At 44.6% G+C, this 27,651-nt stretch overlaps 1 protein-coding gene across 2 annotated transcripts in view; it reads right to left on the reverse strand.

Moving 5' to 3' along the window:
* Window positions 1–6,416: 6,416 nt before the first annotated feature.
* Window positions 6,417–27,651, reverse strand: part of RXRG (retinoid X receptor gamma) — a 45,065-nt gene continuing 23,830 nt past the window's right edge. The window contains exons 4-11 of one of the 2 annotated variants that reach the window (XM_023207011.1): window positions 25,449–25,593; window positions 22,529–22,708; window positions 16,412–16,572; window positions 16,165–16,294; window positions 15,022–15,154; window positions 13,706–13,797; window positions 12,298–12,403; window positions 6,417–6,898 (exon numbers count right to left, since the gene is read on the reverse strand). In XM_023207011.1, coding sequence (XP_023062779.1) covers window positions 6,751–6,898; window positions 12,298–12,403; window positions 13,706–13,797; window positions 15,022–15,154; window positions 16,165–16,294; window positions 16,412–16,572; window positions 22,529–22,708; window positions 25,449–25,521 — 1,023 coding nt within the window. In that variant the 5' untranslated portion in view covers window positions 25,522–25,593 and the 3' untranslated portion in view covers window positions 6,417–6,750. The remainder of the gene's footprint in view (window positions 6,899–12,297; window positions 12,404–13,705; window positions 13,798–15,021; window positions 15,155–16,164; window positions 16,295–16,411; window positions 16,573–22,528; window positions 22,709–25,448; window positions 25,594–27,651) is intronic. The other variant, XM_023207010.2, reaches the window with a different exon arrangement.

Consider the following 27,651-nt stretch of genomic DNA (forward strand, 5'->3'; position numbering starts at 1 on the left):
GGCTTTGTGAACTTCAAAGTGCTGTAGATGTATCATTGCTTAGGACCCCTTGATCCTTGTGCTTTCTGCTTGTCTCCATTGTAAGTTCCCTGAAGGCAAAGAACATGCCTCAAGTTCTTGGGCCATTGCCCACTGTGCCCATGAAGAGTAACTTAGAAGGCAGTGGAGACCTCATATCTTCTCTTAACATCCTACCCAGGACTGGTTTTCTGGCTCAGGGCTCCAGTGGGGAGGCTCCTGAGCTTACTTTGGGAACACACCACTTTCAGTGGGGCTGCCACGTGCTGGGAATGAAACCAGAGGTGCCAATTGCACTAACATGTGTTGAATGGCAACTTTGGGCTGGGCACTCCATTCAGAGATGTTGTGTATATGCAATTGAATCAGACATGATCTCCTGCTCTCAAGGAATTTACAAGTAAAGTTGATAGCATATACAACCAGTCAATAATGCAACGCGCAGTGCTGAATGGGTTCCTAATGGAGACACAGAATAATGATAATGTCACAAAGATGGAGAGATCAGGAAGAGCTTCACATAGATGTGGCCTTTGAACTGATCTTAACGGAGGAGTAGGACTTGGGTAGATACAGCTGGTGAAGGAGTCATGCCAGGCAGAGAGGAATGTCTGAGCAAAGACATAGACAGCAGGTCATTTGAGAAATAGCTAAATCAGCTGGAGGTGTGTGTGATGTACAGAAGGAGAGAGCTGGGAACTTTTTCTTTGGGGCCTAGCCATGGACAGCCTTGATTGCCCTGATAAAAAGCTGGGGCTTATCTCAGGGGCAGAACTAAATCATAACAACTGATATTGGACAGATGGGCTCAGACAAGCCATCTAGACTCTTCTGGGGCAGAAGTGAAAATGATGTTGCTAAGTCTGAGACACTGGTAACCAAAGAAGGCAAAGTCAAGCTGATGCATGCCTGGGGCCTAGGTTTTTACTAGTGCAGCTGGTATTGCGAAGCCTCTACAGTCAATGAAATCAAACAGAAAAACTTTATTATTTTCCAGCCGGACTTCAAACCAGCTCTGTGCCATTCCTACTCCTTGCCTATTAACAGTACTCCAGGCAAAGCCCAGAATATCTCGCTTCAGTAGTTACAAAGTCTAGTGTAACCCAAACTTAGTGGTCAATTCTTCTCTCTGCCTCTACCTTCTGCCCCCTCCTTCTTTTTGTGGGTCTTCCTTCTCTCTCTCTCTCTACCAGGGAATTGGGCCCTGGAGGAAAGATGAGAAGAGAGAGAAGTGCTCTTAAGTGCGTGGCGCCGTTGATGCCTTCCACGTGGCAAGTACCAACAGGTGGCTCTTCTTATTGCACATGGTGAGCTTTTGGGAGGCCCCATGGGGAACTCTGTGCTGCGAGGTAACAGGTATGGGCAACGAATGCTCTGCTTGACCCCTTAGTTCCTGCCCACAGGAACTAAGTTCAACCCACAGCCTCCTACTGCGGGAGTCCCCTTGCCTTGAGAGGCCACTCTCTTGGCTTGGTACCTTCAGGATATTCTAAACACAACTTTTTTTCAGGGAATTCAGTTGGCCCACAGAAAATACCACATCCTGGACAAACGAAGTACAGGGATGGGGGCGGTGGGATACAGTGTTCTCCCTTTCCTTCCCCACTTACACCCTCACAATGGGCCCCTGTCCTCAGAGGTCTCTATCAAGAAGAGACATCCATCTCGATGCTCACGGTAGCTCAGGCCCCTCCCAGCTCTCCCTCCCCACCCTCTGTGGCAAGGGGGGGGCAGTGGGTTTCTGCTGCTAGGCAAGCATCAGCCAGGATGCCAGGTGCCAGCCTCCCCATTGTGTAGGTGCCCACGCCCACTCGATGAGTTGCTCTTTTCTGCCCCCTTCATTTGCCACGGGAATGGGGATCCCTCCCTCTCACTGTATACCCTGAAGAGATAGGGTAAAGCCATGACTCTACTCTACTCCCCAAACACTCCTTATTCTAAGGACTTCTCTCCTTAAATTCCAGTCTTCTATGAACATCAGCTCAAGAAGAGGAATAAGTCACAGAACCAGCTCATCTACCTTCATAAGTCCTTAAGACATGAGGGGACCTCATGGCCTCACCTTGGGGCTTTAGCCAAAATACCAAAACAACAGGAAAGTACTATTTGGTATTTTATTCCATTAGTGACACTTTATAGCAGAGTTTCACAATCTCGGTACTTTTGACATTTTGGGCCAGATAATTCTTTGCTGTGGGGCCATCCTGTGCGTTATAGATGTTTAGCAGCATCCCCAGCCTCCATCCAGCGGAACTCCCCTTGTCATGACCATCAAAAGTGTCTTCAGATATTGCCAAATGTCCCTGGGGGTGGGGAGGGACACGTTTGTTCCCTGGTGACACTGCTTTTCTTTTTTTTTTTTGAGACCAAGTTTTACTCTTGTCACCCAGGCCATAGTGCAATGGCATGATCTTGGCTCACTGCAACCTCTGCCTCCCAGGTTCAACTGATTCTCCTGCCTCAGCCTCCCAAGTAGCTGGGATTACAGGCACCTGCCATCATGGTAGAGATGGGGTTTCACCGTGTTGGCCAGGTTGGTCTCAAACTCCCGACCTCAGGTGATCCACCCACGTCTGCCTCCCAAAGTACTGGGATTACAGGCATAAGCCATCGTGCCTGGCCTGAGACTGCTTAATAGACTAAAGCAAGTCATTGAAAGTTTTTGAACAAGAAAGCAGTATAAAATTATAAACAAATATTCGGTTGATTTCACTAAACGATAAGAAAAGAAATGGCCAAGGCCAAGAAATACTGTGCAAACGACATCTTTTTCACAGTCTTTAATAATGTACAAAGTGCTGTCATTAAATTATCTCACTTAACTTTCACACCAACCACGTGAGGAAGGGCGGGACCACACTGCACGGGTGAGTTGTCAGCGTGGGGGTTGGGGGCTAAGGTGTGGAGAGCTCTCAGGTTAGGTAGGGTGTGGAGAAGGAGTTGGGTGTAGGGCGGAGCTTTTCCATGAAGTCTGGACTTTCTTTCCAGAGCAGGAATCCTGTAGAAGATATTTGGATGAATAGTAATAATGGTTTACTAAAATTAATTGGGAGCTCACCATGTGCTAGACATAGCCCTGGTATGGTTCACAGATTATCTCATCTGCTTCTCCCAACAGGCCCCTGTGGATAGGTACTATTATTTTTCACAGTTTACAAAGTAGAAAACTAAGGTGTAAAAGATTAAATCACATTCTCAGGGTTACTCAGTGATCAGATGGGATTTTAATTGAGGCCGGCTGGGCCGACTCTGAGCCTGTGTTTGTAACCATGACCCCTTCCTGCATGCATTTCCTCCAATCTGACTCATAGGCAGGCTCCACAGTCACCAGCGTCCTGCGCTCGCTTGGTGCCTGCAGCTCACACAGGCTTTCCTGTTATCAGCACTGTTTATTAGGAAAATGGGGTGGTTCATTTCCATTTGCCTGCTGAAGATGTGACCTAGAATAAAAGTGTTAAACCAAAACTAGAAATTTTTGATCCCTCTTACAGTATATTGGATGATCCAAGACAGGCTGTGGGATAGAATGTTCTGGCAATTTCCTTGAAACTCCAAGATTATGTTTTAATTGCAATCTCACTCTTCAGCAGAAAATAAATTAACATTTTTGCCCATCTTCCATGCCAGTCACAGCACTAAGAGCATTAGCTTATGTAATCCTCACAAGAATCCCATTTTACAGATTCAGTGATTGAGGCTCAGCGAGGTTTAAGTCCATCATGAATGACAAAGTCAGGACTCGGCCGGGTGCGGTGGCTCAAGCCTGTAATCCCAGCACTTTGGGAGGCCGAGACCGGCGGATCACGAGGTCAGGAGATCGAGACCATCCTGGCTAACAGGGTGAAACCCCGTCTCTACTAAAAAATACACAAAAACTAGCCGGGCGAGGTGGCGGGCGCCTGTAGTCCCAGCTACTCCGGAGGCTGAGGCAGGAGAATGGCATAAACCCGGGAGGCGGAGCTTGCAGTGAGCTGAGATCAGGCCACTGCACTCCAGCCTGGGTGACAGAGCGAGACTCCGTCACAAAAAAAAAAAAAAAACAAAGTCAGGACTCAGAACCCAAGTATGTCTTACATATGTGCTCTTACACTAGGCTTTATGCATCTTTCATCTTTTTATCCTTATAAGGTGGGTATTATCATCTGACCTTTACAAATAAGAGAAGGAAATAAGAGGCAGAGAAGGTAAGTAACTCTCCCTAAGTCCAAGACTATGGCTGGCAGAGCCAGGAGTCAGGCTCCGGCTGTCTAAGCCAAGTGACAAGCTTTTCACCCCGCAGCTGTGAGCTCAGGCTCCATGAGAACTTGTGAAAAACAAGGCTTCATCCCTCTGTTTTAAGTCAGACTACATAGTACAGGGTGTGGGACACCAAAAACATTTGTCAGCCTTGACCGTGCTGTCCCCTCACACAGCTGATTCCACTTGTAGGTGAGGCATGTGGAATGAGGAAAGCTCTTGCTCTTCAGAGATGTGGGGCCCTGGAAACTTACCATGGCTTCTGTGGAGCCAGGCCTTCAGGAAGGTGAACCTCAATCCAGGTGGGGCTGGACATCCACTCAGTGGCTCTTGCTAGGGTATAAGGAGGACAAGCTCAGGAAGGAGGTGGCCTTTGAGGCCCTGAATCTGATAGGACCAGCCCATGCAACGAAGACAGCCCAGATCCTGCCGAGCTTCCGTTCAGGCTCAGTGAGGCTCCCTAGGAGGAGTTAGGGAGACACCACACCTGATGGATGTGTAGCACCCTGCTGGGCCCTGACCAGTCTGTGTTTTGCTGCAGGCAAAAGCTAGGGTTGGCTGGAAAAGGGATCAAAGATTGGAATGGGGCTGGAAGCGGTGGCTCATGCCTATAATCTCAGCACTTTGGGAGGCCAACGTGGGTGGAGGACTTGAGGTCAGGAGTTTGAGACCAACCTGGCCAGACATGGCAAAATCCTATCTCTACTAGAAACAAAACACTTAGCCGGGCAGGGTGGCACACACCTGTAGTCCCAGCTACTTGGGAGGCTGCGGCAGGAGAATGGCTCAGACCTGGGAGGTAGAGGTTGCAGTGAGCCAGGATGGCACCCTGCACTCCAGCCTGGGTAACAGAGCAAGAGTCCGTCTCGAGCAAACAAACAAACAAAAGAAAAGGAATGGGACTCAAGTGACCCCCAGTGGTGCGGGGGGAAGTGAATTTTCCTGGGACGCCCTTGTTACCTTAAGGCAATTGAATGTGTCTGGTGAATTATGCTGGCAGAGGGAAGAGATCAAGGAGGCTACAATTAAATTTTAACACCCACCGCCAACTATTTTCATCATAGTTCACAGTAAATGCAGATACGCAAGTCAAGGGAAAGAACAGCAGAATTAAGATTTACATTCCATTGCTTAATGTCCAACACTGACAGATCCCTAAGTTTTTCTTAGTAACAAAGCAACGTTAGTTTTTACAGTTGTACTGAGGGATGTATTTGGACTGGAGAGTTAACCATGGGGGTTTTGAGGGGACAAGTTATTGATGGGGAATGAGACAAATGTCATCCACATTGTCGTTTAGGGGATTCTTTCTAGTTGTGTGGAACCCAATTCAACAACACAGATTACTTTGTGCTTTGTACACCAGGCCCTGGGTCAGGTTCTGATGGTATGGAAAAGGTGAAACAGGACTGCCATGTGCAGCTGTTCAGGCTGCACATTTACATTTACAACCCTAGGGGGTACCACGTAATTCATAGCATACATCGATTTGTGTATCTGTTAAGCCCTCTTCCTGCAGATGGCAGGAATGTGAGTTAAAGACAGTGAGCTATATGGGCTGTGTGTGGTGTCAGACACAGTCTGTACCTTCAAGGAGCTCATGGTCCAGCCAACGGTTGGGATTTAAAGACTATGTAAATCTGGACATCCTAGACTAGAAGGTGGGAGAGCTTTTCTCTCTTTCCCCTTTAAGAACAGGCTGCACAGGGTTAGATAAGATTGGAAAACAAACTTGGTGTCCTCTAGTCTTTTGACTATTGTTGCTAGCTCATGATATAACAGAAAAACCTATTCCTTTGTTACCATCTCCCACCAACTCCCAGAACCTAAGATCTTCCACCAACTCCCAGGACAGAGAACATCTCTCCTTTGGCCTCATACTAAATTGCCTCCATTTAGAATAAGTCTCTTTCTGCTCATTATTCTTCGGAAAAAAAACAAAAACAAACAAACAAAAAACAAGTTAATTTTGAAAGACAGCATCTCTTCCCAGTCTCCCCAGAATGTGCCCCTGGGCAAAGCTTGCTGTGCAGCAAAGCCCAGCTTAGATTCAGGCATTGTGCTCTGGGATTGATGGTCTCAGGACCCCAGCCTCTGATATCCCTTCTCCATGTCTGAGTCGACTTCCCTGTAGCACAATAACACACCCCATGCTCCAGCAGTGCCAATTTCACATATATTATTTTATTACTCATTTGTTTGCTTTCCAGGGCAAATGAAAAAATAATTTAAACCAATTGTATGTACAGAGGCTTGGTTAGTTTTCCCAAGAACTCCCAGAAAGTCCCGCAGCCCTGTAGACAGCAAAGCGTATCACCTTTAACATCTATACAAAAGTCCACCTATAAAAGTCTCATGTGTAGAAAGGTTTTCTTTATTATAAGCATCACATTTTGGGACAGGAAGGGGGTCAGGGTGGGAGGTGGAGGAAAGTGCAGGGTGGGGGTCATCCTGCCCGGGGGTCATCCTGGGTGGGGAGGCTGTGGCTGGTAGGGCTCAGGTGATCTGCAGCGGGGTCTCCAACATCTCCATGAGGAAGGTGTCAATGGGGGTGTCCCCGATGAGCTTGAAGAAGAAGAGGTGCTCCAGACATTTCAAGCCAATGGAGCGCAGAGCTGGGAGGCGCAGCAGCAGCTTGGCAAACCTGCAGGGAAGCCAAGAGGCATCAGGAACAGGGATGGGCAGGCACTGCACACCTGCACCTGCTGGCGGGAGGCCGTCCACTTGGTCTTCTCTACCAATCTGTGATAAAAGAGCTGGCAGGGGAGACAAGGGAGTCACAGAATCTCCAAGCCTAGAGAGCTTCAGAAGCAGGCTAGAGGGCTCGTCAGCCTTAAAGGCAGAAGCTGTAGCACATGACCCTTCAAGAATCTTCAATTCTGTAGCCACGTCCCAGGACTGCCCTCAGCTCCCCTCACTCACGGTGGGGAAGAGGAAGAACTAGATGACTTTGTCCACTCACGTTGCCAGCCATACTGGCTCCTCACAGTCTCTGTGTCCCTCGGGTACCTGCACAGATCTGCTGAGGCACCTAGAGCCGAGCGTGAGGCACTGAATGTGCTCAGTCCATGGCAGCTGTCATCATTAGATGAACATGTTTGAGAACCTTACTCTGGCCATCATGCCATCAATTTGTTTTAGTTTCCAGCCCCCACAAAAAATATTTTTAAGAATGAGGTCTCACCATGGTGCTCAGGCTGGACCTGGGTACCCAGGCTCAATCGATCCTCTTGCCTCAGCCTCCTAAGTAGGTGAGACTGCCAGCACATGCCTTGGGGTCCACAGTCACCAAATTTTTGTTGCCAATTTGTAACCAATTGTTACCAATTTTTTTTTTTTTTTTCTGAGACAGAGTTTCACTCTTGTTGCCCAGGCTGGAGTGCAACGGCCCAGTCTCAGCTCACTGCAACTTCTGCCTCCCGGGTTCAAGCAATTCTCCTGCCTCAGCCTCCCAAGTAGCTGCGAATACAGGCTCCCGCCACAATACCTGGCTACATTTTTGTATTTTCAGTAGAGACGGGATTTTTCCATGTTCGCCAGGCTGGTCTCAAATTCCTGACCTCAGGTGATCCACGCACCTCAGCCTCCCAAAGTGCTGGAATTACAGGCGTGAACCACTGTGCCTGGCCAATTGTTACCAATTTTTATGGTCAACTTCTTAGTCTGTGCTTACCCTTAAATTAGGAAAAGAGGAGATAGAAAATCATAGTCTCTGTCCCTGAGGAGTCTATGGTCTGTTTGGGGAGAGGATACATGCACACATGCATATACACTGACCCACACATTATCATACACACTCGCACATGCTTCACACCCATGTGCCCGCACACACATCCTCACCACTCACACACATGCACACTCGCACTCTCACACTCTCACATTCCCTCACACACAGGCGCTTACACACACCCTCACACATACACGCCCACGCACGCACACTTTCACATGACCTCACATGTGCATGCACACACACCTTCACACACTCGCCTGCACACACACTTCACACACACTCACGCACACGCAGCTTCACACACTCTCATGTATACACACCTTCACACATACTTCATGTGTTTGCACACACATCCACACACTCATATGCTCTCGCACTGTATTCATTGCACATTACACACAATACACATACACATGTGCACACACTTAATCTCACATATCTCATGCCTGTGGTCTCACATACGTACACATGCACATCATACACACATGTACATGCATGCACTCACACATACACACATGCAGACACACTGCACACTCACACTCTAACATGCTCTTACAACATGCACACATGCGCGCACACACCCTCCCTCACTCATACACACCCTCACACGCATTTTTCGATAACTAAAGACATTTGTTGTGAGGTTCACAAAAGGGAGAAAGAACAGTGTGTGAAGGAATTCATCTCCCATCTGCATGTCCTTTCGGGCACCTCTTTCTGTGACATTTTCCACTCTGTGACATTGTGCCCCCTGTGCACAATGCAATGCCAACTCATTTTTAATGTTATTAATGCTACTAGATATGAAGTCACTCTACTCACAACTTCCAATAAAAAGCTCAAGGACCAAAATCACATTAGTCACTACGGCCCTAAGTCAGAGATTTCTGGTTCCAGATGAATCTTTACTGAGTGTCACAGTATTATTTAATGAAAAAGTTACAAATGAGAATTTCAATGTTCCTTGAAAATGTGTATATTTCTATTCTCATGCCATATGACATTTTAAAGAAATGTAGCAATACAAAGAAAATAAAGTGGCACCATCTAAAAAAGTAGAAATTGCTTCCCTACATGGAAAAATTAAAGATCTATGCCAATGCCACACATTACTTCGAAAGCCTCCAGTGGTAAAGCCCCTGAAAGCATTTGAGTGGCATCACCATTCAGGAAAGAGGTAGTTAGACAATGAGGAGTCTGAACTCCCGGCTGTGCCTCTGCCATTAAGCTTTACGGAAGTAGGCAAAGGAAACGGCTTCTCCGTAAGTGCCAAGTTAGACTGGGATTAACTCTAAAATTTTTTTTTAACTCTAAAAAGGCCAAGATTTTACAACATCCAAAATTCTAAGTATGCCATCATACTGCCCTCTTTGTTGTGTGATCTGGATTTAGGAACTGAGATCAAATCTAACAGACGAATGTCACAGCATTCCTTGCCCACAGGTTAGCAGCAAGGGAGATGTATGCCTTTGAAGGTGCCTGCTGTGCGTGCAAGAGAGTGTGTGTGTGAGTTCTGTGACCTGACTTTTGATCTCTGCTTTCTGATCACAGCGAAAGCAGAACGTGGCCCCTGTGACATGCACTTCTGAGACATCTCCACAGAGTGGCAGCACTCTCCCACTGAGAAATCTGCCTCTACCTGGCTGTGCCAGGATCCCCTTCAACCAGGTTCTGCCGACCAGAGGTGACCAGCCCTCAGCACACCCACATGCCTGGCCAGCGACACCCCGATATACCTGCTGAGCCAACTATGAACACTTGATCAGGGCAGTCACCCTCAGTCCAAGCTGTGCTGGACAAACCCAGGAGACTATGCAGTGGACCCCTCCTCTGCTACCTCTCTGCAGTTCCAGGTTCTGCTCTAGTCCTGGCAACAAACGTTGGCCTCTCTCCCCAGTGTGTGGAGGCAGTCCAGCCCCCTACCAGTCGTCTTCTGACAGAATAGTCAAGTTCCAAAATTTTCAAAGTGATATGAATTAGAAACAACCCAAATATCAATCACAGGGCAATGGCTAAATACATTAGGATATGTTCACACTGCAAAATATTACAAAATCACTGAAAATGATCATTTGTAGCTGTCAATAATTGAATACAATTTCTAGAATGGCTAAGGGAAGAAAATAACACACAAAACTGTATAATTTCATATCTAGCAATGCATACAGGATATGCATAATGCATAATAGATACACGAAGATACACACGAGACATAATAGATACATGAGGATACTGGAAAGAAATATACCAAAATATTTACAATAAGTTCTTATTATCTGCTTTTTTTTTTTTTTTGATGGAGTTTCGCTCTCGTTGTCCAGGCTGGAGTGCAATGGCACGATCTCGGCTCACCACAACCTTCGCCTCCCCCGTTCAAGTGATTCTGCTGCCTCAACCTCCCGCGTAGCTGGGAGTATAGGTGCATGCACCACACCCGGCTAATTTTTGTATTATTAGTAGAGACAGGATTGCTACATGTTGGTCAGGCTATCTCGAACAACCGACCTCAGGTGATCCACCAGCCTCGGCTTACCAAAGTGCTGGGATTACAGGCGTGAGCCACCACATATTTTTAAAAAATATTTTTCTAATGGTTTTTTTTTTTAACCAAAGCATGCATTGCTTTTATAATTAGGAAAAAAAGGGAGTTGGAGTTTTTTGTTGGTTTTTAAAGAAAAACAGCAAGTCATAGAGCCAATTTCAGGAAAATGATATATATGACACTCATTATTTCTAATGCCCTGCACACAGTATGTTCTCAAAAAATGGAAGATTTGATAGAAAGCATCCAGCTCAGGGCTTCAGTTAAGATGACTTGCTCAGGGCTCACACCTGACAGAGGTCAAGCCAATGCTGGCAGCCAGGTCCTGACCCCTTGATCAGAGCTCTCTCAATCTCATCTATAGTGAACTGCTAGATTCGCCAAAATCCAATCTTCTCTTCTCTTCCTTGGCATAAAACAGGGTACATTCTCCAGCCTCCTTTGTGGCCAGCTGGGCCGCGTGACTTGGAATCAGCCAATGAAAGTGAAGGAAAAGATGAGGGCGCTCTAAGACCCAGGTCTGGCCCATATGGCCTCGCCTCTCTGCTCCTCCACCTCTTCCCGCTTCCATCATCCGAATGCAAAACACAGTATGGCTCTGGGTCATGGTGGAGACACAGGAAAAAAGGAGACTTGGTCCCTGAGTGATGGCGTGCAAGACAACCACCTCTCTGAACTGACTGCCCACCCAGATTTGTGAGCAAGCAATAGACGCTTGTGTTAAACTGGTGGCACCTGGTGGGTCTATTCAGCTTAATCTCACTAATATACTAGGCCCTGCCTATTCATTGCACCAAAGGGCCAAAACCCACTACTCAAATTCATCCACAGCCTCCAACAAAAAACACAGCTCAGTCTCTTCTGGACAATTGCTAGATGTCGGCTTATGATCCAGGATAAACAGCTAAGTAGATATTAGACTTTACAGAGGAATAGAAATAATTAGTGAGCATTGGGAGCATGTAAAATTAATCCTTCAAACAAAATTAATGTCTTTAAGACAGTCTTTTCAGTTTCATTTCCAATTTCTATGAGATTTGAGGATCATATTTTCTCATTTTAACTGGCATTAGCAGACAGGGAAAACTCTTTGGCTTAGCTGTACGTTGGAAAAAACTTTTGAGAATATCTTTTAATAACTCAGAAATACCTATACTGCTAGATGGCCTCAGAGATCTGCTAGACCGACATCCACCTTTCCAAATGAGGAGCCAGACCCAGACCCAGCACCTCCCCAGATGCCACACACATGGCACCCTGGGGACCAGCTGCCATGCCTTCTGGCTACCAAAGCCTGTACTTCCTCCTGCATGGGGGTTTCTATGGGGACAGACCAGAAAGCAATGCAGTCACACCTCAAACACAGGCTCTGTGAAATCACACGAACTGGGTTCTCATCTCACCTCTACCACGTGCTAGCATTATGGTCTTCGGCAAGTTACTTAACATTTCTGAGGTTCTGTTTTTTGATAGAAATTGGAGATAATAATTCCCACATTTATTCATTTGTTTGCTATTCATCCTCCATTTAAAGATGTGTGCTATGTGTCGGGCACTGCTTTACATGTTGAGGTTAGAGGAGTAAATGGTGAATAAGACAGATAAGGCCGCTAGCACCATGGAATTAACATTTTTGTGGCTTTCAGCTTGTTATGAAGATTAAATAACATTTGAAAACACCTAAACAGTGCCTGCTGCACTTTAGGGGCTCAGTAGTTGAAGAATGGGAGTAGTTGCTGCTGTTACTACCATTCTGCCAGCACTCTCTCACCTGCCTGGCTGTTCTGGATACTTCTGCTTGGTGTAGGCCTCGAGGGTGGCATAAACCTTCTCTCGCAGAGTCTCCACCTCAGAGGGGTTGGACAGGCCCTTGGCATCTAAAAGAGATGACTGAGTTAGCCTTTGATTACGCACCCTCCAGCAGAGGCTGTCCCCATTCCCTCTGGCCACCCTCCCTAGAGTTGCTAGAGACACCCTGGATAGGGACAAGTGTGAAATAAACAAAGCTGGTCATTCGTGCTCCCTTGCTGTTCTTTCCGTGTCCAATTTACCCAAAAAACTCTTAGGGCAAAGATTTTAAACTCCATGAATAGGCAAATGTACCCACCACTGACTCTAAGAAGGAGAGCTTTATTTTATCCAGACCATTCTCGAAATATTACCTGCACACATTTACCGAGTGCCTACTATGTGCTAAGCATGGACTAAGTGATAAGATGGGGCACAAAAGCTGAATTGGCACATGTCCTGCATTGATGAACTAACTGCCTAATTCTGGAGATAAAGCCTCTGCATGAATGATTACATAATTCTGAAGGTTCCTCTTTCTTGACCACAGTAGCATTTGCTGGAGCTGATCGCCTCCTTGAAAGACTATTTTCCCTCAAGCCTCCAGGACACCACCCTTCTGATTCTCTCCTTATCTCACTGCCTGCTCCTTCTCAGGTTCCTTTGCTGGCTCTTCCTTTTCTCCCTGACCTCTAAATGTTGGCATGCCCCAGGGCTCAGTCCCTAGCCGTCTTCTCTGCTCTATCTTCCCAGATGATCTCACCCCAGTGTCATGGCCTTACACAGGCAGAGGCTGACAGCCCTCCGATGCTCATGGCTTCTCCCATGAAGTCCAGGCTTATATGAGCAGTTGCTTCCTGGGAAGCCACTCTTGGATATCTACTACCCATCTCCTATTTTAATGTCCAAAGACAAGATCCTGATTCCTACCCACCCACTCTCAGAACTTGCTCCTCATGGAGTTTTCCCCATCTCAGTGTAGAGAACTTCATTTTTCCCATTGTTCAGGAAAACAAAACTTAAAAAAAAAAAAAAAAACAGAGAGTCATATTTAACTCCTTTCTTTCTCATTCTACATTCAATCCATCGGCAAATCACAGTGGCTTTACCTAGAAATATATCTAGAATCTGACCGCTTTTTACCACCCCCTTCACTGCCACCCTGGGCCACCATCATCTTTCATCTTCCCCACTTGCCCCAGGCACGTGCCTGCCACACCCATTCAAAACATTTTTCAAGATGGCTCTAGCTGACACTGTGAGCTCTCCTGGATTCCTGGCTCTGCGGTCTCTGTCTCAGCTGAGCTGGAGGACTAACAACATGGGAGCACTGGAGGCTGACAGTGGAGAGGGCTGAACACACATATCCCCTGGGGTCCAAGGGTGGTCACCTGGGTTAAAGAGCACAATGGCTCGCAGGCACCCCAGCTCCGACTTGTCCATCTGCATGTCTTTCATTTTGGAAACCAGCTCAGTTAGAACTCTGTTAATAGGAAACAAGAGGGTAATGAGAAAACCATGAGTAACAGGCGAAGAGCCAATAAAATGAATTCAACCAAAATGTTTCTATGCCCACCCTGTTTCCAGATGATGTACCAGTTACTAGGGGTACAGAAATGTAAAAGATGCAACCCCTCATTGCAAGGAGACTACAGTTTAACTAAAGAAACAGACATAAAAACAAGCAGCAGCATGATGCCCAGGAATATAGCTGCCATGAGCAAAGTCCAAGTGGGCTCCAAAGAGCAAAGTCCAGGTGGGCAATGAATGCAGGGAAACAGAAAGTCATCATGGACGTCTTGGAAATTAAAAACCCAACAGGCAAAGCAAGGTAAGGGGATTGCAGGTCTAGAAAAACACAGCAGAGGGCAGCATTCACTGAACTGGTAGAAAGGTCCTGGCACCACGAAGAGGGATGAATCATTCCAAACACCATGTTGGACTCTACGTGGAACATGTGGGATAGGGCAGGGAGGTAGTAGAGACAGCTCAGTGGATGTGCACCTGACCAAAGAAGACCATTTACGATGGAGGTGGAAAGGGGCCACGGGGCCCTGGCATCGGACAGAGAGATTAATTTCAACTTAATTCTCCTCTTTACCAGTTCTCCATCCTCTCACTCTCAAGTTATTAACCACTCATTTTATTCATCCTTGTCAGATGGCTTAATTTTCCTGTAGTATCATTGAAGGCACAGAATTTCTGTCAGGGCGTCCCTGCCTGACCAAGATGGATTTGCTCCTGCTGCAGGCCTCCTTCTGAGATCATCCAGAGCCTAGCATAAACAGTCCATCTTGCCTGGCTTCTTGAGGACAGATCCTGATCCCTTTCCCATCCTTGGCCCCTAGGATAAACAGTTCACCCTCTCTACCCACAACGTACTAGCTGATGTCAAGATCTAATCTCTCCCTGGGAAACCCATTGGGAGAACAGATTCTCCTATCTGCCTGGCAACTGTGCTGGCCTCTGACTGGCTCCATCTTATTGTGATCTCAACCTTTCTTTTATTCTCTCCCTCATTCCCCAGGTTTATAGTTTCGTGTGCCTAGTGGTCTCTGCATGGTCATGTGCAGCTAACTGGGCTGCCCATCCTTCATCCCAGCACTACCCAGAGGTTCATACCCACATGAGAATTCATGTATACACACATGTGTATACACACACACACATATAATACACACAAATACTGGAAGCAGGAGAGAGACACCTGTCAAAGATGGAGCCGACCCCAGCACTATGAGCACTGCTCCGGTGGACATGTAAACCCGTGGCCAGAAGGATGCCATCCTGCACGGAAACTGAGCGGTGGGAGAAAGAGGCAATCAGCAATTCATTCCACCCTGCAAGGATAAAGAGGAGGTCTTGAGGGAAAACAGACCACATTCTTTCTTTATTTATAATCACCCAAGGCATGTACTATTATTCCACATAACACAAGCAGAATTGACAATCTAGAGAGGTTAAGAATTAGTTCAAGATGACACAGCTAATTAGTGAAGAAAAAAAGGATAAGACTGGGGTCTCCTGACATGGCTCTGCACATCCCCCACTCTCTCTCAGACGCAACTCAGAATGAGAGCTTGAGGATAATGATTCTTTTTTCTTTAATCAGTCAACAAACGTGGATTGAACATTTAGCAGATAATGGTCACTATGTTAGCTTCCATGGTGGATAAAGCTAATATACCTTGCAGTTTCTGCCCCCAAGACCTGACAACCTAGTTTTTTTTCTTTGGCATTGTCTAGTAACACCCAACACAGTCTGTAACTTTCAGCTGACACTCATATGTCATGTTCATTATCTAACAGGGATGAATGAGTGGACTGGTTCCCAATGCTCAGCCAATCTTCATGAAATTTCCCTGCTGGCTCAGTGACAAATAGGAGATATGGCATATGTCAATGGCCTACAAGTGTCCCAGAAATAGGAGGCAAGAGAAAATACAGCACATTGAGTCTTAAAATAGGAAGATTGTGGAACCCATCTAGTACAAGCTTGAGCAAACATCTTTGGCTTCTTTATCTCACCTATGAAATGGGAATACCTCTATTTGCCAATTTCATTACAATAATGAGGCACTACTTCAAATTATCCTCAATAAAAATGATTTAATAGTCTTTTAAAAATGTATGCAAATTATAAAGCCATGGTAAAATTTGCATGGGAAGAGAGTCCCACTCCCTCATTAACAATGCTTAATTTGGGAATGAACAGCCCTGCATAGGGTTATTTCATCATCAACATGGTACATGGCTTGGACATGTTGCAGCTCCATCAGGTTACTTTTCTTAGGATCCCGGGAGCAATTTCAAAACTGTCCCAGGGAAAAAGGCAGCCAATATGCTTTACCTGCCCGAAGCAAAATGACCTGGTCCTCCAAGGTGAGGTCAGAGAAGTGGGGAATACGCTTGGCCCATTCAACGAGGGTGAAAAGCTGCTTGTCAGCAGCATGACATATGTTGGTAACAGGGTCATTTGTCTGAAAAAGGAACAAAGTACTGTGAGGGACAGTTCCCAGGACTCAAATACACCCCTTTCTCCCATTTCCAGTCCTACCCAAGAAATGGAACACACACGTGTGTCTAAGAGCACATACCGAGTTCTCCATGTTCATGTCACCGTAGGATTCTGTCTTTGGTTCAACAGCAAGTTCAGCTTCTAGAATCCTCTCCACAGGCATGTCTTCATGACCACTACTGGCACATTCTGCCTCACTCTCGGCTCGCTCCCGGCTCCTCTGTCTTTCTTCTTGCACAGCTGACATGCAACAGGACATGCAGAGGTCACCATAATGCCCAGGACAACAGTGGGAAAGTTTATGACCCACCTAAGCCTCAATATACTCATCTATGAAAGGGGATCCTGAATTGGGGATATTGTAATGTTGACAGATGAAACAAGGAAAGCAAAGCTGTTTGCTTACGCCTGTGCAGAATGAGGGGTTCTTTAGTGCATATTCTTTCCAATGCATTATGGTGATCACACTAAGAAGTATGCATTTTAAGCCTTAATAAACCCTAATTATATCCTCTCTTTTAATGGGCCACCCTCTCCTTGCTATCCATGCAGATCCCCACATTCTTGCTCTACCTGCTGCCTCTAAAAAATTGTGAGCATGAAATAGTTAAGTAGCAAGTACATTACTTTAAAAACTCCCTCTGTCAGATCCTATGCATCATCCTTGGCATTCACGTCCCATTAGGTCTGCCCCTAGTGCACCAGCTTGAACACAACATCACCTGATCTGACTTGTCAGGGAAGATTTTCAGGGAGCCAGCTGTGGGTATTTAGTAAGTGAAGGGGCGGAGGGATGTCACCTAGATGACATTTCAGAATCAGTGGCTGATTTTGGAGGTGGGGGAGGGTACATAGGCAAAGGTGTAGGCTGAAATTATCTCAGCCTCTCCAAAGCTTAGGGTTTTCATCAAGGTTCAGGGCAACTCTCAGAACCCTCCATGTCTATACATGAGGATGGAAAGCAGACTGCTGTCCCCTCCAATTCTATGCTCTTCATCAGGAGAAAAGTCTCTGTTGGGTTAGTTTCCATCATCTAGAAGGCTGTAGTTTCCATCTTATTCACAGCAGCAATAAACAGAATTTAATATTAGAACACATTTTTTACATCCCAAGAGTCAGGAAAATTATCCTTTAAGCAGGTGACTAGCCTGAAACTCCATGACAGCTACTCCACTAGCAGCTCCCATTTCTGTTTCTCTCCCTTCCTCCCCATAGTCCACTTGCAAGAGTGCCTCCTACTCTCTGAGGAGATAACAAGCCCCAGAGGCTGCAGAATGGACTGGAACCGCGATGCTGAACATCTCGTTTGTCATGCAAGCCATATCAGTCTTTCAGGATAGGTCAGAGAAGGGTATAACTGCAAAAACACAACTTATACTCCCAAGCTTAGTGGAGATACGCCACAAAGCTTCAAGACAAGAATGGTACTGTGTGGTTGAGAGAGAGGCAAAGAGGGTAGAAAGAAGAAAAGGAATAAGGGAAAGAGACAACAAAACAGGGTGAGAAAAAGAGGAAAGAGAAGGGAGAGAGAACAGAGAGGAGAAAATAGGGAAAAGAAGGGCAAAAAAACATGTGCCTTAGAGTCAAAGAAACCTTTTTCACGTATAACTCTACCCCTTCCCTGCTAAATGGCATTGGCCATATGACTGAGCCTAGTAAGCCCCAATTCCCTTATCTGTGAAGCAGGGATTAACTGAGATAGCTAAGGCTGGCACCTAGTTAAGGTTGGTACTCTTCAGTAGTTAACTGAAATAATATCATAGGGATGAACGAAGCAATTATAAAAACTCAATACAAATAGTTATTTCCTCTTTGCCTTTGTGTCTTTTTACCCCCTTGGGCTCATCTCTCCATCTCCTTTTTTGGCCTCTTCCTGTCTCTCCTGTTGTTCTTCCTGTTTCTGTCTTATCCTTACTTCCTGCTCATTCTGTCAGCCTTCATTCACTGGCAATATGTAGAAACTACAATATGTATTTTTTATTATATTTGGATTTACTGGGAAATGTTGAATGCTTCTTGTATTAATTTTTTAAAGGTAGGTTATGAGCTTCTATTTGTCTTGACTTTAAAAGATGAGGGAAAGCAAACTAAGTTAAGTTTCATTCGTGGTCCTCAGTCAATGTCTTCTACAGATTTGTAACACTCGAGGAAAATAACCTTCAAGCTTCAAAGAAAATATCCTTGGTGTCAGGGCATTCAATTCTAATTCTGGTTTTGCCATTAACTGAGAAAACCCTTTGCTATTCACTTTTCCTCTTTGCACTTTAAATCTTCCTGTCATAAATGAGGAGTCATATATTGTTTTTGGGATGTAGCTTCTACGTGTCAGACATTCTGAGCTACTATTACGACACACATCAGGGTATATCCAGGGAACCCTGGATGATCAAAAATAGAACCACACTCCTGCCTTAGGAAAGGATTTTAGCCATTCATCCAACATGTGTTTATTTTGCACTCCTTACAATAGCCAACATTTATGAAGCTCTTTCTCTGTGTCAGGATTGATGCTCAACATTTTAAATAGATTACATTTCATTTAATCCTCACAATAACCCTCTGACATATTACGAGCCACAGAGAAACTGGTAACATATCTGAGGGCACGTGGTAGGCCATGGTGGAACCACCACATACACCCACAATGGCTCCTCCTGGGCCCATCTCTAACCTCTCAATACTGCCACCGAAGTACTAGGATAGGTCTAGTAATAAAGACCACACAGGGCTCACAAGGATGCCAATGCTGCCCACGAACAGCCTCAAAGAAAATCCCTTCTCCAGTCTTAAAACTGCATGTATATGATGAGAAATCATGGAAATAGACATTCCAGAATTCCTGAGGTGGCCCACGAATCAGAGGGTCCCAGTCCTATACAGGGTCTGCCATGTGCTTGCTGCGTGAGCTTGTGCGGGTCCCTAGGCTCTCTGAACCTCTGATTTGTCCTTCAGGAAATGGACGTGTTACATTAGAGAATAGAAAATGTCCACTCTAGCTTTAACATTATGTATCCTAAAAGGGCAACAAGTCCTGGCCCCTGGTCCCAGGCAAGTAAACTCTGTGCCCAACCCAATTCCATCTCTTTATCTGTGTGATTTCCATGGTCTCTCTGCTATCTGCTCCAGGATGTTATTATTCTTGTCCTCAAGAAAGTGTCCAAACGGAACCCCAAATTCTATAAATCAAGACCAGAAATGATGGCAGTGAAGGACAGGCTATCCAGTGGCCTTTTGAATGTGGCCCCTTATATAGCAAGAGGAGGAACTGATTCACTTCTTTGCCTTCTCTTTGTCAGGGTAAATGGTGCCAATCTCTTTAGAAAGTTCCCTAACAGCTCATTTCCCTCTCCTAATTTTTACTACTCAGCTTTTCACTATTCTTTCTGTTTCTCCACAGTCTTTTAAAAAATGCAGGAGCCAAAACTAGGTCCAATTTTCTATTAAAGTACCCAAGCCATACAAGAAGGAGTGCCCAGTCTCTTACGGTTCACATGTCCCTGTTTTCCCTCCTTTTTAAACAACAGTTAACAAACCACATTTCCCAACATTTCACCTATTGACCACTCTGTCCCTAACTGAGCTGGAGATATTCAGCCTGCGTTTCCAGAGATGGATTAGACTAACTCTAGAGAAATAGAAATGATGGTTTCTCTGACTGAGACCATTCATTTTCTTTTAATTCATTATCATGTGCTTAATGAAAACTTATTTTTCCAAGTCAACTAGAAACTTATCTCAAGTGTTTTAGGAGGAAAAAATGACCCTGCAGCCACTGGGCTCTTGTTAATGGGAGAAATACTTGTAGTCATTAGTTTCATTTTGATAATCATGGTGGGGGAAGTTCCAAGGAGTATCAATTCTATCTTGCTGGAAAAAAGATGTTCTTCACCAGCAGGTATTTCATATCATATGTTCCAATCTGTAACATCATTGATCCCACTGCCACAGCAAGTATGACGTAAGCACAGAGTAGGCACTCAGCTAATACTCAATGAATAAATGAATGAGTCATTTTTAGGAGCTCCTGCACTTCTAAAACTTCTGATTTCAGCATTCAGTTTAAACTGTTCATTCAACAATTTATTAAATGGCTACAGTGTATTAATCACTGGTGATAAAGCAGTGGGGGGAAAAATCAGACAAAGCCCCCGCCTTCATGGATACCGACAGTAAACAAGATAAGTACAAGTGTTAGATAGTGATAAGTGCTGTGTAAAAGAGACAAGGAAGGGTTGGCGCTGGCTGGTGCAATTTTAGATGGTATAACCAGGCAAGGCTTTACCAAGAAAGTGAGAATTGAGTAAAGATCTGAAGGATGAGAAGAAGTGAGCCATGCAGATACCTGAAAAAAAAAAAAATCATCTAGACAGACAGCAAGTGCAAAGGCCCTGAGGTGGGCACATCCCTGGTATATTTGAGGACCATCAAAAAGACCAGGATAGCTGAGGCTGGGAGACAACAAGGCGTCCAGGCCATGTACAACCTTAAGTCGTGACAAAGATTTTTGCTTTTTTTTCTGGGTGAGAAGGAAAGACACTGGAGGATTTTGGTGAAGGAATACCTGGACCCAATCTACTTCTTCAAAGCCTCCCTCTGGTTACTGTGCTAAGAAGAGACTGTAGAAGGACAAAGATAGAAAGAGGGAGATGTCTTAGGATGCTATGTAGATCACTGCAAAAGATATGGGTAGCTTGGATTGAGGGTTTAGTGGTAAAAGTAGTGAGACATGGAAAGATTCTGGACATATGTTGAGGAAGAGGCAAGATTTCCTCACCCACTACATGTGGTGTATGAAAAAAGCGGGGAGTCAATGGTTTTTGTTCTGAGCAACTGGAAAATAAGTGGCCATTTCCTGAAAGGGGAAGACTGTGTGAGGAACAGGCTGGGGTGTGAGGCAGATTATCAGGAGCTGAGATTTGGGTCTCTCACTTTTGAGGTTGCTGTTAGATGTCACGGCGAGGGCTGTCTTCAGTTCCTTCACAACCTGGTAGGGAAGGAGACACAGACTAGCACCGATCTGAGAGTCAGAGACCTGGGGTCAATTCGTTGCCTGCCTTTGGCACCTCAGAAAACTCCGTTCACCTCTCTGAGCCTGTTTTCTCATCTGGCGGATGCTTACAGTTGATTAGGTCACCCTGTAAGGCCACCTCTAGCATTCTGACATGTTAAGATTCCAATAATTTGTTTGCTTGTGGGTGACATTCACTTTTAGCAGGGACACAAAGAGCCCTTCTTCACTGACCCTTTCAGTAAGATGCCCTCTCCTCACAGAAAAGAAGTTCCTCAAGAATGAGGAGCGTGCTGGGCCTGACTGCCTGAACTCCTTGTCCTTATTTCCTAAAGAGAGGCAGGACCTTCTTACTCTAAAATCTATTAAGATTCGCTACTAACCCCATGTCCCTGCTTGAGCTCGCTAGTTAATTAACTGCCCACTTCAATTTATCTGTGCTACTTAATGGAAACACTTTTCCATCTACTAACGGAACAGAAAGCACCTTCTGAGGTTTTTTTTCTGACACTAGAATACCCAGCTAAACCACACTAAAAATTAAAAGATGTGATGTTTTCAACACACAATGGTGGTCTCTCTGAATAGGAAGGCCAGGCCTATCAAACCTGTGTATGCCAGTAATGCCAAAAGATGGTGGAATATACCAATATCAAAGAATTGATAGAAGACCCAGGTAAAAAAAAGCTCAGTGAGTGAAATCAAACCTGCAGTTTTCCCTAGAGAGAGACCTAGGATTAAGGGAGAAAAATCACCTCCACCCTGAAGGTCAGTCTAACGATCCATTGGTAGAACAGAGCATAAGGACCCTGAAATCTTGTCTCTGAGACTTGCTGCCTGGTTATTGGAAGAAAAAAGGAGATGGTCCAGTTCGGGGATCACTATCTGGGCTCCCGAAGAGGATGGGTAAAGGTGGAGGAGGAAGATCCTCTTGCCCTCTCTGCTCTGGAGAGACACATTTCCTAGGACAAGGGTACATTCAATTGCAATACACGAGAAGTCATGGTACCCAAAGTTATCCTAACCTCCAATTCAGACTTCTCTTTAAAGCCCTGTGGGGAAGAAGTTTGAAGGGGAAATTAGGATGACTTTGGGCACCATGACTTCTCATGTATTACGGTTGAATGTCCCCTTGCCCTAGGAAATGCCTCTCTCCAGACACAAGTATTAGAATTGAATGTGTCTCACCTTCCCTCTTCATGCCCATGACAAGGCACTTCTGATAGCGACAGTACTGGCAGCGGTTGCGCTGACGCTTGTCAATGAGGCAGTCTTTATTATCCCGACACGTGTAGATGAGGTCCTTCCTTATCGTCCTCTTGAAGAACCCTTTGCAGCCTTCACAACTGTACACCCCATAGTGCTTTCCTGGTTACAAGAAAAGAACATTCCATAGATTGTTCTTGTGTTTATTTGGATCTTTCATTCAAAAGAACCTCTTGGCTCTTCCCCAGAGAAATTGGCACATCACTTAGCCACTGGGACAGAAAGCAAATAATAACTAGCAGAGAATGCAGGCTTGATCACAGGAACCAAACTCAGACAGAGCAAATACACTTTTCCTTGTCTCTTTCCTCTGCATTGCTAATTCCAGATAGAATTACTAGAAAATTCCTAAAGCTAAGGCTTTCTTTACGTTTATTTTATGAAGGCAACTCTTGGGTTTAGTTAAGCAAATGTTCTGCTTCCATTCAAAACATTAGTGTAAATAATAAGTAAAAATATATATGCTTGTCACATATTACCTAGCAGGAAAAGAATCCCAACTTAACTAATATTTCCTATAACTGAAACCCAAGTTCTTAGGAAACCCACTTAAATTTATTATCCTTTGCCATAAACTATGAACAGAATTCTGAGTTATGAATTTTTAAGTGCTATTGCCTGTTGAGGAAATTCATTGCTATTTGATCTTTATTTCATCATGTGACAATCAGGCTATGACATAAAGATCTGATAGAAGCTGATTTTGCAGCCAGGCATGGTGGCTCATGCCTGTAATCCCAGCACTTTGGGAGGCCGAGGCGGGCAGATCACTTGAGGTCAGGAGTTTTGAGACCAGCCTGGCTAACATGGTAAAACCTCGTCTCTATCACAAAAAAATATATATAGATAGATAGATAGATAGATATAGATATAGATATATAGATATATATATATATACACACACACACACACACAAATTAGCCTGGCACGGTGGCGCATGCTTGTTTTCTCAGCTACTCCAGAGGCTGAGGTATGAGAATCACTTCAACCCGGGAGGCGGAGGTTACAGTGAGCCAAGATCATGTCCCTGCCCTCCAGCCTAAGTGACAGGGCAAGACCCTGTCTCAACTAAAAAAAAGAAGAAGAAGGTGATTTTGCTTAATCCAGACTAATCCAGACTAATTTGTTGCATATCTTACTGCCCTTATTACCTGCTCCACACATGCAGTTTTCAATTACCCCAAGCAGGGGCAGCTAATTTGTGTCAGGAGGCCCACCAAGCCCATCCTCACACAGCCATCATGAATCAATCACAATCCCTTTTCTAGGTAAAAGTCTTCTCAATACTATGCACCAGGCATTATGCTTGATTGATTGAAATTACGGAACTTCAAAAATATAAGGAAACAAATCCTTCAAAACATATTTATGTCTGATTCTTGAATGTAATATGTGATGTCACTGAGCTGCAGAAGTGACATGACTTTCTAATTCTGTTTTACTTAGGTTTCCAGCATCTCAGGAGCTTACAGTTCAGAGGAAGCCACTGTAAGATGAAATGATGGTTAGAGATAGCCTGCCTGAAGAAAAGCCAATCTGTGCCTCATTAGTTGACCATACTACAGGCTGGCTTTTCACAATGCTGAACCCACAGCAATGATAAATACGGGATTTTATCTTGGGCCCAGAAAACCCAGTGCTCTCAGCTCTGAAATACTTGTCTTAGAGAAATATGGGACCAATTTTTCAACTGTGTGACATAGTCACTCCCATGGCTTTTCAATATTTAAATGAACCTCATAGACTTTCAACTAGAATAAGCATAGCAGAGTAAACACTCTGTCGGACTGTGGCTGGTGTGCTGTTATGGCAATGGCCAAGTCTGCATGATTTAGGAAGTATTTTTTGAGAGCAAGAAAACATCAGTCATTCAGCTAGGTAAGTTCTAGGTGCCTGGAACTTTCAACGGAGTGACATTCTGTAGTGGCTTTGGTGACATTAAGAGGTTAAGGAAATATTCAGTTAGCCATCATGGACAGCTATAGAAAAGAAAATAACCTCCTCCTCTTATTATTATTCAAATAATCAAATCAGAGATTCAGATGTGTTCAAAATTGGTGGGGAGGGAAATATGGGGCAGGAAGAATGGAGAGGAAAGAAGCAAGGAAAGAAATAACTGAGAAAAGGAGAAGAGAATCAAAGATAAGTTGGTGAAAACACATGTATTCCTGCCTATAAAAACATATTGAAAACCTAGAATGTTATAGCAGGAGATATGCTAAAATATTAAAGGGTTTATCTTTCTTGGGGACATTATGGGTAATTTTTTTACTTTTTCTTTGGAGTTTTCTAGTTTGTTCAAATCCTCTACATTAGGACATTATTTTTACAATTGCTTATTTGGGAGGGATTTTTCTTAATACCTTTTTTTTTTTTTTTTTTTTTTTAAGACGGGGTCTCATTCTGTGGCCCAGGCTGGCGTAGCATGATCATGGCTCACTGCAGGCTTGACTTCCCAGGCTCAAGCCATCCTCCCACCTCAGCCTCCCAAGTAGCTGGGACTACACCAAAGCACTGGGATTATAGGTGTGAGCCCCCATACCCGGCAGAAATACTTGATAATCACAACAGCTTCTGTCGCTCAGATACATGTGTCATAGTGTGACTCCGGAGAAGGGTTTCTGAAATGCTTCCTGTAAATCTCATCCTCAAAAAATAAAGCCATACTTTAAATTCATCAGAACGGCAACCTATGAACCCAGTGACAGAAACGTCAGGCGGGTCCCCAGTTAGCCCATCCTAAAGGGCCATTTTCCTTTCATGGGGTACAAAGTATCCAGGCAGGCAGTGAGCAACCCCTCCTCTGTGGCACTTTTCGGGGGCTGTCTGCTTCTGCATGTACCTGAGGATCTGTCTCCACAGATGGCACAGATGTGTTTAACCAGAGATCCGGGGCTGGTGGATGGGTAGTTCATGTTTCCAATCCCGGGAAGCCCTGGTAAGGGCTTGATGTCCTCTGAACTGCTGACGCTGTTGACCACATTTAGCTGCAAGAGAAAAAAATACTGTAAAGCACAGAGCCAGAGTAAACTCAATCCCCAGGGCCTAAGGCAATGAGGGCACACTCAAGAAAAAACAAGTTCTATTTCAAGAAACAGTTTCCAAGTACAGAGTATTTGAAACTGCCTATCTGTGAGATGAACTTAAGGGAGGGGTAAAAGTGCCATAGGAGGAACAAAATTATTTCTAGAAACCAAAACCTAAACCAAAAATCACAACACATCTCCATTAGAGTCTCTCTGCTTTCATTCATTTTACTCGTATGTTTTATTTGAGCTAGAAATCCATGCCAAATTACACACTCGGGACAATGTCAACTGTGTATTTTTAAATTTTTATCAACTATTGACTGCCTATTCAGCCATGCTGCAAGAGGAGCTATGGCCCTCAGGCTAACGACTTACACTCTAAGAGAGCCAAGCAAAAGAATGCAAATTCATTCATTAGTCAATCAACAGACATTCCCTGGGCACTCAGCATGCCAGACACTGTGCCAGGCTCTGGAATACAAAGGCAAAGAATAATACACACCCAGAAGGAGTTCACAGTAAAATGAAAAAGGACATGTGTAGTGGTCATCTCTGCAAGCACACTGAAGATGCTAACTCAAATACATCCCTTATTTTAAGTTAATATCAGTTCCCTACCACCATCCCTGTAGCTCCCAGTGTTCTTGGGAAGATTCCTAAGAAACTACAGCTAAGTGTCTTATATTCACCAAAGAAAGCAAGTTGAATAAATTTGAGCCAGTCATCCCATCAGTGATAGAAACCCAGAAGGTATATCTCTCATTCCTCAAAAATGTACAATGTCATCAAGGAGTCAGAACATGCACAAAAAAAATAAGAACACTTACAAGCAAGTCCAAATGAAGGTGGTGCAGGATATGTATGTGTGTAAGTGTCCAATAGAGGTAAACGTTTAGGGGTTAGGAACCACTGACTTTCCATGGTTTGTCTGAATGTTGAATCATGTTGCCTAACCAGAGTGACAATAATTCTCAAACTCAATCAAAGTATGATTTTCCTCTCTATTCAAGGCCGTTGGGACAGAAAAAAGTTTCAATAAAACAGAAACTACAATAGAGCCTAAGCTGGGTTCCTTCTAAATTCACTAGCCTTTTCAATTCACTAAGCAAATATTTATTGAGTGCAGGAGGCAAACAGAAGCTCTCAGCTAACGTTATGAGGGATACAAAAAATAAAAGACACAGCCTTTGGTGCTTTGTTTTGAAATCAACATCACTATTAATTTTTAAACTTAATTTGCATAATAAATGACAACACATATGTGATAGAAGAATTCTCTCTCTCTTCTGCACCGCCCCTTTTTTTATACAAGGCTATGAGAAGACATGTGGAGCTTGTAACCAGCATTTTGCTTTGTTTTCATGTAGTACACTGGTTTTCAATCCTGGGGGCTTTGAAAAAAAAGTGGAGGTTCTCAATCCTGGGGGCTTTGAAAAAAACATGGACCCCATGTCTTGAGATTCTGATTCCATGAGTCTGAGAGGTAGGGCCTCGGCTCTGGCATTTCTTTCTTTCTTTCTTTCTTTCTTTTTTTTTTTTTTCCTTTTTTTTGAGACGGAGTTTCGCTCTGTTGCCCAGGCTGGAGTGCAGTGGCACCATCTCGGCTCGCTGCAAACTCCACCTCCCTGGTTCAAGCAATTCCTCTGCCTCAGCCTCCCAAGTAGCTGGGATTACAGGTGCATGCCACCACACCTGGCTAATTTTATTTTTGTGTTTTTATTAGAGACAGGGTTTCACCATGTTAGCCAGACTGATCTTGAACTCCTGACCTCAGGCAATCTGCCTGCCTTGGCCTCCCAAAGTGCTGGGATTACAGGGGAGAGCCACCACACCTGGCCGGCTCTGGCATCTCTTAATTTGACCAGATGACATTAATGTGCATCCAGGGTTAAGAACCACTGCTGTAGCGTGACTTCTAGGCAACAGCTTTCCTCAAGTGCCTCAAAGAAACAGAGGTTAGCACTTGGATCTGACTCATGAAATGGAAGAACTTCAGGTCAGATGAGCCCACAGAGA

This window comes from Piliocolobus tephrosceles, chromosome 1 (genome assembly GCF_002776525.5).
Source record: "Piliocolobus tephrosceles isolate RC106 chromosome 1, ASM277652v3, whole genome shotgun sequence".
Classification (NCBI taxonomy): domain Eukaryota; kingdom Metazoa; phylum Chordata; class Mammalia; order Primates; family Cercopithecidae; genus Piliocolobus; species Piliocolobus tephrosceles.